This window comes from Brachionichthys hirsutus, chromosome 10, assembly GCF_040956055.1.
Source record: "Brachionichthys hirsutus isolate HB-005 chromosome 10, CSIRO-AGI_Bhir_v1, whole genome shotgun sequence".
NCBI lineage: Eukaryota > Metazoa > Chordata > Actinopteri > Lophiiformes > Brachionichthyidae > Brachionichthys > Brachionichthys hirsutus.
The window spans coordinates 5,660,992-5,677,728 of NC_090906.1; the positions used below are offsets into that span (position 1 = coordinate 5,660,992).

The window sequence follows — 16,737 nt, forward strand, 5'->3', positions numbered from 1 at the left end:
CAGCAGCCATATTTGTTTGTCACAGTGTTGTTCAAATCACATAATCCGTATTACATAAAGGCTCGTCTTTACCCCGGAGGGGACCTGGAGCGGCACGCCAGAGAGACGGGGCTAAATCAAACAGGATGTCAGCGTAGCTCCACCTGGGCTGGGGGGGGGGGGGCTGAAACACACGGCTCATTTAAATACAACTGTAGTAAGATCACACACACGGGGACATTAAGTTGTGGCGACGAGTCCTAATTATTGCTCTATTTAAAGTGTCTCCTGGCATGTTTGTGTCACCGAACAAACGGAACCGTCTCAGTCGCGGCTGCTTCCTAACAGAAGTCGTTTGCTATCGATCAGTTCTTTGAAGCAGGTTCGATTCCATTGAGCTGCCTCGTCTTCTGACGCTCGAACCCAAAAAAAAAAACAGCTTTATTTAAAAAAAAAAAGAAAATGTTTATTGACATCAAAAGCAATTTAAATTTCAACAATAAACAAGGTGTTTTTTTTATTATTATTATTATTTCTGCTATTACAGTGGTACGTAAAGATCAGTAAAACTGTGATACTTCAATTCTGATAACATGTCATTTTTTAAAAAATAAGAACACACAGGAAAACTGGAAAAGAGGAAGAACCACTCATCTCTAGTTCTGAACATTTATGTGCTGTGCACTTCTAACTAGGGTAAATACTGCAGCCCCCCCCCCCCTTCACACTGCACCAGGTAGGATAGTGGTCTAGGAACTATCACTGGGAAATAAGACTGGCAGGAGGATACAGACACGACACGTGTGTAGTGTTAACTATACAAAAAGGAGAAGAAAGAAAGAACAGTACAGCATAAAAACAAGTGATATACACAGCCGTTGTTGTTTTTATTTTAACCCCTTGGATACTAACACATATTCTTTCAGTGAACGAGGTTAAATGCTTTATGAACAAGAAACTGACCGCCGCGTGCCATTTTGCCTTCTACTCGTCGTCGTCGAAGTCATCCTCTTCCTCCTCGTCATCGTCGTCGTCGTCGTCTTGTGCCTTCTTCTCTACCTTGGCGGGAGCTTTTCCTGCCGCTCCGGAAGGTGCTTTGGTCTTTTGGCGATATAATGCGACTTCCTAGGACGGTAGAAAATGGGGGAAAAAAATAAAGTGCAACTGATCAGGAGGGAGAGCGGAACAAAAATAAACGAGCATCGCGCCAGATTTACGGCGGAATTCTTTTACCTTCTCATACTTCTCCTTCAGTTTGGCAGCTTTTTTCTCATACGGCTGCTTGTCCTCTGAGGGGGTGCCGTTCCACATCTCGCCCAGCCTCTTGGCTATCTCTCCGATGGTTAGACCGGGCTGCTCGGCTTTTACCGTTGGGCGGAACGCTGAGCAAAAGATGAAGAAGGCGGATCTAGGAGGAGGTACAAGTAACACGTTATCTTCGAGAAATCTCGCCCCCCCCCCCCCACTTCCACTAGACAAGATGATGAGGCATCAGCAAGTGCAGCACTCACGGGGGTCTCTTGGGGGCGTTGGGGTCCTTGCACCTCTTCTTCTTGCCGCCTTTGCCTGGAGCATAAATCTGCATCTCTCTGTCGTAACGGACCTTGTCCAGCTTGGCGAGGTCCTCAAATTTGCCCTTCTCCTGGTTGGACATCGTCTGAAAACAGAGCTCACTTGCTGATTGTGAAAAAATCCTTTACATACAAGTATCCGCTCGTGTTTGGGAGGGATACTGAAACAAATTAAGAGTATAACAAACAAAAACAAAAAAGTAAAATGAGCCAATATCAGGAACGGGCGAAGCTTTTAAGATCGACATCCATCTGTTTTCTCCTACCTTCCATCGCTCAGAGCACTTCTTGGAAAACTCAGAGAAGTTAACCGAAGCTTCCGGGTGTTTCTTCTTGTGCTCCTCCCGACAGGTCTGGACAAAATATGCATAGGAGGACATTTTGCCCCTCGGCTTTCCCGCATCTTTCCCCATCCTGACGACCGATCTAAAAGTTCAAAGTGCATATTAGCTGTGAAACTGCAGAGGTATTTAAAATTAGGCAAATAAAATCGATAAAAAGTTCTTGAAATCCACCAATAATGGCTTTCCTGAAACTGTTATCTTCCCTTCAACACTGCCTTTTCCTTATGGATCAGCCAATTAAAACCAATGAGCCACTAATATTGTTAGTGACCCCGCCCACCCGGGTGACCCCGCCCTCCCTGCTGTCAAACGGTAATAAGTTGGGACCTGTTAAAGCAACTCGCTGGAATAAAAAGGTCCTCCTCACACGGAGTTAATGGAATGGAAATCACTTTATTTATCGATGCAATTTGAACCGTGGCCTTTACATCAACGCAATGATCCATGATCAACTCAGATTTTTAAACTCAAAAGGGAAATCTCATGAAATAGATTTCCCCGTCCGCAGTGATTTCACGTTAAACTAAAAAAAAAAGAAAAGTTTCAAAAGCACAAGTGGCTGGTATAAACTCTGTCTCCGTATGGAGCTTCAAAAAAAAAAAAAGCGTTTTTGTTTTTATTTTATTTTAAATACCTTTAAAACTCATCTTCATTCAGAAAAAAAACCTTAAAGAAAGCCCCGTGCCATGTTTTTTTTTTTTTAAATCAAACAAATAACTTGGACACACACACAAAAAAAGGGCAAAATTACACATTAAGACGTATTTATTGAAAATAAAACATTTAAAAGACTCGTCTTGCAACAGTCTTATTTTCCTCATTCTGAAAAATATTTCCTCCATCTTGATTTAAAATATCCGAAACTTCTATATTCTTACGCATTAAAACGCGGCCGTAACTCCCGGCCGAACTGCGTCGAGCGGAGTAGCAATGGCGCATACTGAAGGAAAAGGAGGTCAACAACGACAGCAATATTTCTTCTTCCATTTTGTGCGAATGGCTTCTTCATGAAAGAAAGTCCCCCTCAAATGTCTCCTCCCGCCTCCCGCTTCGCTTTGTGACTCGACAGAAATGCCCGAAAAGCCGGCGATCCTGTCAAAAAATCTTTCCCCGATTGATTCCCATTGCGCTGGCCGGTTTGTACAGTAATACATTGGGGCTGCGCTACTGACTGGGTTCCTATGGAGCTCCTAAATGGCCGCTCGTCTTCATGCACTAACATGGAGAATATGGCTCCTTCTCTTTGTGTCAAGCGCGATAGCGGGCACAAGCTGGGACCCGCTTCGTTTCGGCGGCCGATTAAAACGCTTTCGGAGCATCGCTGGGGGGTCGCGATAGGGTCGTTCGAACCGCGAAAGGTTGAATTTTCTTTTGCCGTCGTTACATGCCACAGTTACCGATTCGTTTCGCGAGAAAACACCGCTATAAAAAGTTGACGCGAACTGCGCCTCTCCCGTCTGTAGCTTCCCGTTGAATTACAGTCAGCCATTACAGTAAAGCGCAGAGCGCGAGGGGGGATTTGCTTTTTTTTTCACCGTCTTCTTGGCTGTATTTTTCTCAAAGTAAACACACGTTTACGTGTATTTTAAATCGCTTCCTCTTTTTCTGAAGTTTTTTTACATTTTTTTTATGTTGGGAATGAACCCCGCACTGTTTTTGTTTTTTTTTGCGTGACAGCCATTCAAGCCTCGCTCATGCACTGCAATGCCAATGGGCTAGCTAACGGTGAGTCTTCTACCATTGTCGCTGACCGTACGCGAGACATTTCTAATTTTTTTCGCCACATCTACCGTTTGATTTGACTCCATTTTGTGGGAAATAATACCACCGTAATATACAAAATTATTTCTATTTAAGAAATTGACGGGTCCCCGTCGAAATTTTGTCAGGGTTAATAATCGCTTCTTAATTTTCTTTGATAGAGCGTCTGGTCTACATTGAGGCAGGGCAATGTAACGTTACCTCCGCTCCAGATATGTTTTCTTGTTTTTAAACGGCTATAAAAGATTTAAAAAAATTTTTTACAAGTAGTAAAATATATCAAAATTTAACATGGCAAGCGCATAAGTGCGATATTAATAGATGTTATCTTTATTCTCATCGTTAGGAGTACTTAAAATCGTGTGCGATACTTACCTCGGGACTATCTCTGGGCTCTCAATGCTCTGCAATGGCTGTGTGTGAAGGAGCTCAGGCGATACGCAGTGTCTTCAGTCCCTCAGCTCGCTAACCATTACTCTCGACGGGGCTCGCACGCCATTGGTCAGCCCCGGATCTGGCACTCCTCCGATTGCACAGCAGCGTTTCATTGTCCTAATAGAAGACGACGTCCGATTGGCTGCCTTTTGTGAAACGTCACCGAAGTTTTCTGAGGCGCGTGGATACAAAAACATCCTCCGCCCGAGCACGCTTTGGAGCTGGTAGTAGTGGAGCGTTTTGCTATAGTATTGGATTCACTTACGTTGAGCGCAGTGTTACAGTGAGGCGAGGTAAATGAACGGGACGGGCGCGCATGTAAGTCGGTGAAAGAGGCAGGTGTAAAGTGTGTGCCCTCCTCTTCATCAAACTGCTCTGGAGTATTTTCTCCTCGTTAGCACGTAGGTCGTATTTAAGAAATTATCGCATAATGAGAACATCACGCATTCATTTATAAAACACAGAGGACGCGTTTCACCGTCCATTCCGGAATAATTAGGGTGGAATTTGATATTTTGAAGGTTTCAACTCCAAGTTAGAATAAACACACTTAAAATTCACTTAATGGCTGACTTTGAATTATCGCATAACCCACGATTTAAATTTTGTCCCAAGTGTTGACGTGATTGCCTTCGGTGACTGTAACAAGCAATTGTCATTTCCACAAATATATATATTTTAATTACATTTAACTAACACTCGCTCATGTTCAATTAAAAGTCTGCATTGAATCAATATGGTGATGAGGATTTAGAAACAGACACCGAATCATGCTGAATGAATTAATAGTTATCCTAAATCACAGTTTTTTTTTTATATTTTTCTCTCAGACAAATGTTATCTTCGGGACTAGCTACTTCCAGACACTAGCTGTGTATCCCTAATTAAAACAAAGAGGAGATTATTTGCTGTTTAAAGCCACAGTTAGGGGGTAAAGTAAATCTGGCAAAAAGTAAGATGTAAGGAATACTTTTTATGATTACACAGAGTAAAGTTTTGCTTGTCTGTTTCTTAGATTACAATAATGTGTACATTTTGCTGATTGCAGTTTTCGTAGATCTGTTAGCATCATAGTTGTGAGACCTTCTGCATGCATTGCTCTCTCTATGAAATGAATGAAGTCCTAAATTCCAATAAAAGCCTTACTGAATTGGAACAAGACAAGACGAGAGCATAATACATGTGTACGTGTCTGCATGTGTGTGTGTGTGTGTGTACACAAATACATATGCATGTGTGTTTGTTTATGCAGTATACGGCTGATAAGTTATGTAATAAGTGTGTATAATTGTTTGTTTGTATGATCATTGACTGATCATCTGTCATCATTTGAAAAAGGTTCAGATTTATGTATTATATTTTATGATATTAATGAATAATAATACACACAATTTTTAAGAGTTGTTTTTCTAAATCAATATACATCTTGGGAACAATGGTAAAACGTTCAGATTTACACAGATATCCATTGTGTAGGTCTGCTTGCTAAAAGTTCAGTAAAAATAATCTGAGATTTTGAAAGAGGGGGCTTTGATAAAATGACTTACTTTCTCTTTTTTTTTCTCTCTCTCTTTTTCCTACTCTTTTTCTCTATTTAAAGTGAATCTAATACATTACCTGAATTTAAAGGCTTTTCCATATCTATAAAAATAGTTGTTGATATGAATACATTTAGAAATTTCCCAAGTTAATTATGATTAGCATAAAAAATGAATGTACCCACAGGAGATAATAATACATATACACAGATATAATACATCCTTAAAAATAATTGACTAAATATCTGCATGCATTTAATGAGGAATTCGGTGTTCAGATATGCTTTTTCTTATCAGTATAGGAACAAAGGGAAATGACAAATAGAGCTTGTTTTTATCTGAATTAAGAATGGGAATGGGGAACAGTTTCCCGATGCCAATCTCAGATTCAGGCCACATTTCTGAATGATGCTGCCTGTCTGTGTCTCCATTTTGCAGGAGATGCCACAGCAGAATGCAGAAAGCTGCTCATGAGGCAAGGCGGCGGCCAGTTAATGCATTATAATGAGCACTCTGGGAAAGATATGCAAATTCATTTTGTCATCAAAAGGAAAATAGAGGACAGGAGAGCTGGAGATACGGGAGGGGCTTAAGGGAGGAGGGCACATGCGAGAGGCGGGATTGGGTGGAAGGAGAACTGTGTGTGTACGACTTTGAATGTGCGTAGGAATGGGGGTTGTCACGACAAGGCGACTTGAAAGGTAGATGACACCCCCCCATCCATCCGACTCCACCCTTCTATGACATATAGTTGATCCTCAAAACAAATAAATAGTCATCCTAAAAATAAATACATCACAAAGTGGATGAGGTAGAAATGTGGTGCATTTCCAGGTAGATGTGTCTCAGATGATTTGTTGCTACAGATATATCTGAAAAAGAACTGAAAAATAAAATAAAATTTATTTACAATGAGTGATGTCGATTGTGTTTTTCAGTTTATGGTCAATCTATCTGGTCTTGTGTTTAATAACAGTTTCATAAAGCAGTTGTCGTGGTTAGATTAGCGTGACAAATGTGTTACATTAACATTAAAACATTAAAAATTAAGCTTTAAAAAAACGATTGCAAATTAGAATTGCAGTTGAAGTTTTTATAGTGTTAGCTTACTTGAATTAAATATGTTTATTTAAGTCACAAATTATTACTTTCAAATATAATGCAATTCAGTCTCAAGGCACTTTACAGGATTAGCAGGGAAAGACAGAACCCAACTTGACCCACAAGAGCAAGAACTTTGGCAACGGAGGCAAGGAAAAACTTGCCTTTAACAGGCAGAAACCTCGGACAGAACCTGAGGCTCATAGTGGACGGCCACCTGTCTGGATCAGGGATGACAGCCACAGGTCCAGGTTCTGCAGCACCATGGACAGAAGGACCTGCAGACTGAGAGACAGAAAGAGGGACAAACAGAGGGAGAGAGAGGACAAGAGTATAGGGAAGAGAAGGATTACTGACATATATATATAACATGAATAATCAGAGGGAGGGAGGAGCTCAGTGTGTAAGGCGATGACAGCATATTGATTATTGTATTGATTAACTATAAGCTTTGTTAAAAAAGGAAAGTCTTTTGTCTACTCTTGAACATAGAGAAGTTGATTTGTGTTAGCCTAGCTGCAGTGTCAAATAGAAACCTTGGATTATAATTAGATTATATGCTGCTCTTACCTTGTGGCGGACCGTCCAGAAATTATAAATTAGTTCATGTCTGTATATTGACAATATTAAATGCTCCTGCGCGTTAAAGATACATTCGTGTATCGCACTGGTTAAAGAGCCATGGAAAAGAACAGTAGCAGTAAAATCAAGACAATTTATTATTATGCATTTCGCTTCCAACGACCGAGTGGGGTCGGACCAGCGGAACCATTCTCCTCCTCTCAGGGGGGAAGACAAAGATCGCTGCACAATCACCGGCGAACGGGGAAAGAACGTTTCGAAAACGAAGTGGCAGAGACGGGCACATGGATTGGGTTAATAACTACGGCGCTTCGTGGATAAATGTCGCTGATCAGAAATTTAATGTAAAATCCGATTTGAGTTCAGTTTGGGTACGTTTTAACTTTTATTCAAACTGAAATGATCCGGCGGCTGCTGAATTAGCGCCCGATTTTTAGGGCAACATGTTAGCATCATTAGCAAGGGTTGCTAGCTAAATTACTCGGTGTAGCCTATGTTTGGATTTCATTATAGTTAGAATGCTTTGGTTCGGCAATGGAGATGTAATGTTAGATTTTGAGTAACGATACGCTACGCTAAGATTATCGACGTTAACCGTGTCGCAGTAAAACGTAGCACGAATGCTAACGCTAGCCCGTACTTTATTGCATTAAGAGGGTTTTTCCCATTTCATGCTGTGACTCCTGTGTTTTAGCTCAGGTGGCAGAGTAAACGGTAGCTGGCCCGACGGATCCACGTGTCTACAAACATTCCTTCAGACGAGATTTATGTAAAGGGATAGGGAACATCTTTGGCTCCTGGTTTAGTCTTATTTATTTTTTATAATATAATACAAAGTGTTTATGTCAAAAATGTGTTTTTATTGTTTAAAAAAAATAATATCAGAAAATTATTATCAAAATCGTATATGCAATAACTTCACAACATGCTTTTCCAGTCCAAAGTTGTAAATGATAAATCATCTTAAGTAAACTTGAACTGATGCTCATTGCTTGCAGTGTTAGTAGAATTCATTTTACCCTGGTAGCTTGGTAGCTTGATGAGATTCAGTAACATGCCCTGCTGGTGCTGTTTTTGTGTTTGTTTTCTCTCCTCAGCTCCTTCTGATTGGAGCCGGGTTGCAGTGGTATGGTAATATTGTTTGAATGGCACAGCACCGCAATGGATCAGAAGAGCAGGAACAATTTTCCAATGACTGAAGACACTGGTTTGGAGGCCTTGGCCTCACCAATAGAGGGGTATTTGGGAAAAGTCAGTAGAGCTCATGTTTTCCTCTCGCTCTTGTCACGTGCGCAAAGCTGAATTGAATTTGAACAAAAATGTTATTGGACATTACCCATACAAATTCAACAAAAAGTCAAAAACACAAAAACGGAAATCTTTGGAGGTAAAAGGCGAAAGATTTTGGTAAACTTGAAGCTAATGTGTGCAGAAACTACCAAAATACGAATTCAAGTAACAGATTCCCTGTTCAAATGAATGGGATGTGTGATCAAACGTTTAATTGTATGTTGAACTCTTTAATATCTTTAGATGAAATACAGTGTAAAATACTCTTGATCGTCATCGGGGGTCTCCTCTTGGTTCTTTATTTCTAATGTTTCTTTTTAAAGATTCGAGAAAGAGCTGCCTCTCTGGAGCATTGCCCCTGGTGCACTTCAAAGGGCTTGGACTATGTCCTGCACTCCTACCGCCTCACCCTCCAGGAGTCAATCACACTCTGCACAAACCCACAGGTAAATCCCAGCACTGCTGTGACACACACACACACCCCGGCCATTATGTGTTTTGCTTTGTTAACCTGTTTGAATCCATTCCCACACAGTGCCTTTTCCCCCTGGTCAGCCAGTCGCTGGATGATGTTTTGGCGAGCTTGGTTCCCGTGGAACCCGTGGTCGGGGGCAAAAGAAAAAATTCCTTTGAACCGGAAAAGGAGGATTTGCTTGAACCCAAATGCAAACGCCTACTATCAAGTGAACTTGACAGTTTTGACCCACAAAATGTTACTGACGGCCTCGCCGGCCTAGCAGACCATGTTGCCATGGACTTTGTCCCTAAGGGTCAACATGCAGCAGCCAAAACGACTGGCGGAAAGGCAAGGGAAAATCACCGGGGCTCTCCTGCTGCAGACTCAAGGAGACGTGACTCGCTACGAGATGAGGGTGATAAACTGGACATGGAATCAATGGATGTTTTACGTACAGATGGTTTTTCTTCTGCGTCCGCGGTATCGGTTGAAGCACTGCGGTGCATTTCAAACACCTCCATTGGTGATGGCAACGAGCCTGCGCTCTCTCCTCACCGTAGCGCTCTTGGCCTATCAGAGGGAAAGGATGACATCAGGCAGGAGAAGAGTCCATCCGAGGGGCCGAACTCAAGCTGCAGTTCGGACTTCAGTAGGTCTCTTTTCACACTTGAGAACGTCGGTTCGACTGAAAGTGGTGCTCCGGCTCCTCGGCACAATGAGCAGACGGCAACGATGGGATGTAAATCTGTGGCCGCGCACATCGTATCTTCTAAGGACACGGACGGAATCGAATCTGAGGCATTGACTGCTACTGCCATAATGGAGCCCAAGAATCTTCTCCCTATCCCCAAGCAGCTCTTCTGGAATAATAGCAACAACCTGTGTTGGCTGGACTCGATGCTTGTTGCTTTGGTCAAATGCAAAAGCCTGCGAGAGTGTCAGCCTAAAGATGAGACTCATCTGTCACCCATCTGGCAGCTGATGAAAGGATATGAAGATATTTGTGCTGCCATCCAAATCCATGAACGGCCCGGAGGAGGTAAGAGAAACCGGTTTGCCAACCACGCGTGCAGGGTCCGAAATTAACTCCCTTGACTTATCAGCCAAGTGGACTGGTAGCTGAAAAGAAAACACCGGCCAAGCATGTTTTACAGGCCAAAATGATAGATTGTCTTTTTGTGTTCCATATGCATTAATTTCTGATGGTTGATGTGAGCAAATGTGTCAGTGAAGGAAAGAGGGCGGTCATCACTCGATGCCGTCCTGCTGGTGCGTGTGTGTGTGTGTGTGTGTGTGTGTGTGTGTGTCTGAGGGACACAAGCGTTTCACGATGCAGTTTTATTTATCATCGCTAGAAGTGTTTAACCGGCAGTCACTTTGGATTTAACGCCTCCTCCTTGTCACTGGCCGTGAATAAAACGTCAATACAACGAGTAGTTAAACTTTGCAGGTGACATTGTCAAGGCATGAATTTGATTTACTCTCCATCCAGATGGTGTTGTGAGGGTGCCGAATCAGGCGCTGCAAAAGGCCAACGCAGACCTCCAGAGTCTCAGGATGTCGGTCTTCAAACTCCTGAAGCCCAGACTGCGTTGCAAACTGGGTAAGGGCAGGTTTGAAAGATCAGCCAATCGAAGCTGTAATTCAGAGTGAAGACACTAGCAATTATTTGATGTTCTCAGTTTGGCTTTCTATTTAAATGAACTATTCTGCATAGTATGAGTTCAGTGGTTTAGTTTCATTCAAGATGTGTCCCACTTCCTTTTACTGCTACAACGGTGCATGAGCTGGGGGCAGCTAAACATGTAAAACTCAAATGGGCTCTCTTAGCGGAGGCCTGCCGCTGCTGTGTATGGTGATGGGCGCAGATTGGCGAGGAAATTAAAATGATTCATGGCAGATGAGAAGTAGTCAGGAGAACGAATACTGTATCTCACCAATGAGAAAAATACTTGCAGTACTTCAGTCAGTGTCTGCTGTCTGTGCCTTTCATGCACAAGGGCACCGCAGCTTAATTTATTCACATCTCTCAACATGCAGGCAGGATTTTAAGTTGATCTATTGTAGCCGCCCATCACAGCTAATGTAATTATTTATTTTTTACCTTGTTTGGAAGTGAAGTGAAATGTTGAGGAAGGAACCCGATTGGAGGAAATTACTATTTTATAATGCAACTATGCAACTATTCAACATGGTTGAATAGTTGCATTATAATAAAGTATTTCCTCTGCAACAAAAATACTAAGACTGGACTCGAGTACTGATTTCATAGCAGTAGTACAATACTGTGATGCCACCATACCATAGTCACACTGTGAGTCTCATTCCATTGTAAACCCGGCAGTTACCTGGTCAGGGTCAAGGGAAGCTGAACGTGAGGCTTCGACCTTGACTCTCATTTTCATGTCGCGTAACGGCGGCCGCCACAACTCGCACCAAACCGTGACTGACGGGAGTCGCTTTTCTCCAGAGTGTCGGTTGTAATAGTGCAGCGGCACAAGACGCAACTCCGCCGGGCCTAAATTCCTCCAAACACAGAGAAGCACAACTCACACCTGACAGACGCTGGTTCAGCCAGTTTGCATTGGATCAAACCGGCTTGAACTGCACTGCGCTGGAGTGGCCAAACCGGAAATCCAACACAACACTGTCATTATCACCTGATGATGATGATGATAGAAGAAGATGGTTCTGTACACACAAGCCTTAGATTCTGCTCTGTTGTTGTAGCTGAATCTCTAAATATTAACAGAGGTGGTAAACCTTAGCTGGCAGCGCCGGATTGAACCCGCCTCCAGATACGACGGCTAACAGGATGTCTTGCCCTCCCTGATGCTACGTGTGAATTGTAGCTTTAGAAACAACGTATATTTCATATTTCTGGTCCTCAGAGGGAGCAGTTTATGAAACGTATTCAGGCTAAACATGGAGCGTCAGAAGGAAGGGGGTCGGGAGCTTTGTGCATCGTTGGCTCAATATGCTCGACATCCATGCTGCTTTGCATCGACCTCAATTTAAAGCCACTGACGTTAGTTGGACAGATCAGAGTGAATGTAAAACTTTATTTTTTTTCTCAGTAGGCCAGTTCATGAGTGTACACCTTGGACAAAGGATTACGTGTAGCAACCAAGCAAGATTACATCAGTGAGAGGTTCTAAATGTTCGTTTTTTTAAGTTTGTAATTTTTGTCGAGTGCTTTGTCTTTCATTGGACTTTTCATTCAGCTTGCAATTGACAGGAAATGGGGAGAAATAGCGGAGGTTAAGTAGGAACTGACCCTTTTTTCTTTACTTGAAATGCAGCTCCTATCGTTACTCCTACCTGTGAAGATCCTCTAACTCCTGTGACCTTGTGCTTTCCAGGTCAGACGGAAACGCCGGTGTTTGCTTTGCCACTTTTGCTGGCGATGGACCCTTGGGTGGAGCCTCTCTTCGAGCTCGTCTTTCACTGGGAGTTCAAATGCAGTCAATGTAAAACTCCCACCAAAGAAAGGTGACTGATGGAATACGTTTAAGATGTTGTACTTTGATTTAAATGATTCTGTCTTTTCCGGAGACCTGTTTGAGATTTGTTTTTGATATGAACAGGAAATCGCTAAAGCGGCGAGTCCTTCAACAGAAGTGTGTTTTCTGCCCATCTAAAGGCATTCTTTAATTTATCCATGAGTGACTGTGCTGTATGGATCGTTGATTGATGTCTAGTAACGGCTGAAAACTCCAATTTCTTTAGGTTTTTGGTAATTAGTGACTGAATAAAGCCTAACTATATTTCATGCTCTCCTTTTAAGGGTTAAGAAAACTCTCACCTCCTTCACAAATATTTCACCTGATTGGCGCCCGCTGAACGCCGTTCACTCGGCCCCGTGTAATGTGTGCTCCAGGAAGAATGGGAGGAGGACTATGAAGCTGCAGAGGTAAGTCTGTGTATTAACGATACTTTACATAAACAGTTTGAACATTCTTGGAATTTATGTCATGATTAAGATTGGCGTGACGCAGGTTAGACTTCACCCCGTGTCTCGTCTTGCTTGTAAACTCTTGAAATCACAATATTACTAAATATTTAACTGTTATCATTGTATATATATCTATTCTGTATCCCAACAGTAAAACGCATCCTTGTTGTCAGAACAGGAGTGAAAAGGAGCCCGTCTGTTTCCGATCCTATTAATGCTCTGCTTTGTGTTTCGTTTAGAGTCCCGCCGGTGTTCGGGCTGCACTTTGTCGAGGGGCTTCCTGACAACGATGTCAGAAACTACACCTTTACCTTCAAAGAGAAATGTTACTCTGTCACCATTTGCATACAGTACAACCAGCAGCTGAAGCACTTTGTCACTTGGATTCGGAATTCTGATGGTAGGTGCTTTAACACATTCATTGATGGGTTTTACGAAATCTTTTTAAACCGTCGTCATGTAAACATTATCTTGACTAATTTTGCTAAAATTGTAGATTAGTTGATTACAAACTTTGCAACCTTTCTGGAATACTGTCTTTTTTTTTCCTTTGCAGCGTGTTGTGCAGGGATAATTAATTACAGGAATCAGAACTACTACTGTTACTACTTCAGGTTTAGTTGATCCCCAATAAGAAGGAACGTGCGTCCATATTGTCTGCTAAGGTTTTAGAATTGAGCCCCCCCCACATTTTATTTATTTAGTCTGCATGAGATTCTATTCAAGGTTCTGCTGCTCCCGTTGTAGCTCTCAGCGAGCCACTTGCTTGGATTAATCCTTCTGTTTGATTATTATACAGGACATCATTGGTAATTAGAATCTGATCATCGGTTTTTTTTTTAACCAGTTTCGGTATCTGTATCTTAACAGGATCATGGCTAGAATATGACGGCCTGAAACATCCTGAGTGTGAGACTTACCAGAAGCTTCCGGTCCCTGCTGAGGAGATCCACGTTGTCTTCTGGGAGGTCCAGGAGGATAAGGAGCCTCAGGCCTGCTCTCCTTCCAGCACTTTCGGTGAATCTTGTCTATCTCAAAGCGAGGTTAACATCAGTCCAGATAGTGAAGACTTGATCGCAGAGGAGACTTTTGCTCACACCCAAGATCCCTCCCTGCTCGCGTCTTACAACGATACCGATATCCTCTGCGCACTCTCGACATCCGCAGACGGCAACGACGACGTGGACGCAGCGGCCACAGGCGACGCGTCGATAGGGTCCACAACGCTGCTCGACGCATTTGAGGGTCTGACCCACAGTGACATCGTTACGCTCACGCTGGTGGAAATCAAAGATGGTTCAGATGAGCAGATTCCGGATTTGAACGTTCCCAACCGGAATGGGATGATCGACTCCACGCCAGTTAGCTCGTCCTTCGTAATAGGTAGTGAAATGTCTGGCGCTCCTCGGGTTGAAACGCCCGCTACCTCAAACTCATCTGAAAGTGGCGATGGCTCATCGAGTGATCCGACATTTGTGCCCGATGCTAAGAGACGGCGAGGGAGAAGCAAGCCTGAAAGGAGACAAATGGATCAAACGGAAGCCTGGTTTGACGTAGCTCCACATATTTCATCTGAATCCCCAGAATCTAACAAAATAGTCGGTGATGAAAGTGCTGCCGCGGCTCAGGATGGCGTGCCGGATGCAGAAAGGACACGGCCGTTATCCCCCGTGTCCTCGACCAATACCTCCCCTGTGGCCACGACTCAAAGTCTGGCAGCTACGCCGATGCCAGTGCAGGATAGCTGCTGGTCATTCCTGCTTGGCAAACACTCTCTAAACCAGGTAGGCAAGGCAGCTGAGAAAGTTGCCCCCATCCCTGTCATGGAAGTAAAGCCCACTCATTCCACGCCCAACCCTTTGAGAAGACAGCCGTTTCCGGGCGGACTCCCTAAACCACAGCTGAAGACCGATAAGGGTGAGCGTCTCCCACCGAAAGCTGCAGAAATGTACGATTCCTTTGGTATAAAGAGCTCAGGCGCCACCAGTAAAGGTTCCAGTCCGGCGCTCCCACCCGCCGGACTCAACCTCGGTGTCAAATCAAAGCTGCTTCAGCCCGTACCTCCCAACCACCAAAAACCACCAGTGAACAACACAGGGGTGTCTGGACGGGGACTCCTCCCTGATGTGCCCTCTTCAAGGAACCGCAGCAGCCAATCCTCGAGGGCCCCCCCCGGTCTCAGCGAGACTGACGTCCTCAGGTACAAGCTAATGAAGAAGCTTAAAGCGAAGAAGAAGAAGCTTGCTAAACTAAACGAGATGTTGGGACCTCCGGGAGGAGCGAGCCTCAGGCAGGACAACACCAACCAGAGCTCTCCAACCACCGTCACCTCCAGCACCTTTGACGGAAGCATCGGCAACGACCTCCTCTCAGAGCTGCTCTCGCCGGCGACGACAGCCAGCAACCTTTCACCAGACAGCACCGGCTTCCTCGAGGTGCTCGCCAGCGGGCGAGAAGAACTCGGCCAGTTAGACTTGGGGATGTGTGCAGCGTCGCAGGTGAACAGCCCCAACCACGAGAACTTCTTGGAGGACTTCCTGTCCCAGGCTGTGGCTCGCAGGCCGACTGAGATGGAGACGGAGGCACTAAATGCCCTTGAGCTTTTCATTTAAGGTCTGGCGTGGAGGCGTTTTTCATGCTGCAAGCACAGATTATAACTCTGACCTGCTATTGTTAGAAAATCACACGGTTGACTGGTTAATGCTGCGCTTCCTGCTTTTTAGGTTTGTCCCAGGTAGCATGATTTACAATTATGTTTAAACCAGTGAAATGCCTTGGTGTTTTTGACTATTGTGACACACACACAGTTTGTATATAATGTATTAAATATTAAACTTTAATCTTCAGGTTTAGCACCTTTTGTGTGTTTTAATTTTTTTGTATTTTGTGAAAATCATGTTTGCCAGGCATCGCTGTCTCTTTGCTTTGTTTCTTTTTCTATCTTGTCTACATGGAAATATCTGCTGCTTTGTATTATTTATGACACTTGACATGACTAATGTCTTTAATTTTTGAATTATTAGATCTAATAAAAAATGTTTGTGCTCTTTTGCAAAATGCTGGAGTTGCCACTTCAAGCAACTTCCTCAAAGGGAAATAAAATCATCAGTTTTATTTTTAAATTAGCCTCCATGTTAATGTTTCTGAAGTCTTTCACCTAGGTCATTTCTAGGTTACAATTAATAACCGTGCACTTGGACTACCATTCAAAAGTTTGAGGTCACTTAGAAATTCCCTTATTTTTGAAAGAAAAGCACGATAAATTTAAGATTAAATAGTGAAGACTGAACTGGGGAGAGTTTTGTATGTCTTAAGTATGGTGAGATTTGAAGTCTGCACTTACCGGTATGCTTATGGAGGGGGGGGTCACTGCCTACAAAAATGTGATAATTGGATGGCTTGCATAGAGCTCAAAAAACTCCCTTTTTCTGTCTTCAAAAAAACAAAACAATCTCCAGTCCACACCCAACCAACTGCTGAATGCTTGTATCAACTGTACTGACATTTATCCAAGCTGTGTGGAATCCTCAATGCGCTTAATTAACCTGTTTGTTTTAGTAGTAGCCAGGAATCGAAGAGCCATCTAGTGGCCACCAGTATATATAAACTTGTTCAAAGCACCTACTGATCAAAAACAACATTCTAATATTAGGACTTGAACCCTGACCTCGTGGGTGAAATTTCCGAAATCCCAAACACTAGACCTCAAGCATTTCAATGATCT

The 16,737-nt window shown here is 43.2% G+C and overlaps 2 protein-coding genes across 2 annotated transcripts; one reads left to right on the top strand and one right to left on the bottom strand.

Annotated features, from left to right (window-relative positions):
- Positions 1-428: 428 nt before the first annotated feature.
- On the bottom strand, positions 429-4,091 carry LOC137900020 (high mobility group-T protein-like). The gene is made up of 5 exons (XM_068744058.1): positions 4,031-4,091; positions 1,817-1,976; positions 1,491-1,636; positions 1,213-1,387; positions 429-1,104 (listed from the first exon to the last, which is right to left on the bottom strand). Exons 2-5 carry the CDS (start codon positions 1,961-1,963, stop codon positions 964-966), a joined length of 609 nt encoding a protein of 202 aa, XP_068600159.1. The 5' UTR covers positions 1,964-1,976; positions 4,031-4,091; the 3' UTR covers positions 429-963.
- Positions 4,092-7,553: 3,462 nt separating this feature from the next.
- On the top strand, positions 7,554-16,114 carry uspl1 (ubiquitin specific peptidase like 1). Its single transcript, XM_068744057.1, has 10 exons — positions 7,554-7,682; positions 8,409-8,562; positions 8,925-9,047; positions 9,137-9,346; positions 9,407-10,097; positions 10,551-10,661; positions 12,421-12,550; positions 12,846-12,971; positions 13,253-13,413; positions 13,884-16,114. The coding sequence occupies exons 2-10, from the start codon at positions 8,440-8,442 to the stop codon at positions 15,623-15,625; spliced, it is 3,417 nt and encodes a 1,138-aa protein (XP_068600158.1). The 5' UTR covers positions 7,554-7,682; positions 8,409-8,439; the 3' UTR covers positions 15,626-16,114.
- Positions 16,115-16,737: the final 623 nt, after the last annotated feature.

Excerpts from the sequence above, each read along its gene's own strand:
- LOC137900020 (XM_068744058.1), bottom strand. The coding sequence starts at position 1,963 with ATGGGGAAAGATGCGGGAAAGCCGAGGGGCAAAATGTCCTCCTATGCA. Across the intron at positions 1,637-1,816 it reads AGTGCTCTGAGCGATGGAAG|ACGATGTCCAACCAGGAGAA; the intron begins GTAGGAGAAAAC and ends CTCTGTTTTCAG. Across the intron at positions 1,105-1,212 it reads TGAAGGAGAAGTATGAGAAG|GAAGTCGCATTATATCGCCA; the intron begins GTAAAAGAATTC and ends CTACCGTCCTAG.
- uspl1 (XM_068744057.1), top strand. The coding sequence starts at position 8,440 with ATGGTAATATTGTTTGAATGGCACAGCACCGCAATGGATCAGAAGAGC. Across the intron at positions 9,347-9,406 it reads TCGCCGGCCTAGCAGACCAT|GCAAGGGAAAATCACCGGGG; the intron begins GTTGCCATGGAC and ends ACTGGCGGAAAG. Across the intron at positions 10,098-10,550 it reads CCATGAACGGCCCGGAGGAG|ATGGTGTTGTGAGGGTGCCG; the intron begins GTAAGAGAAACC and ends CTCTCCATCCAG.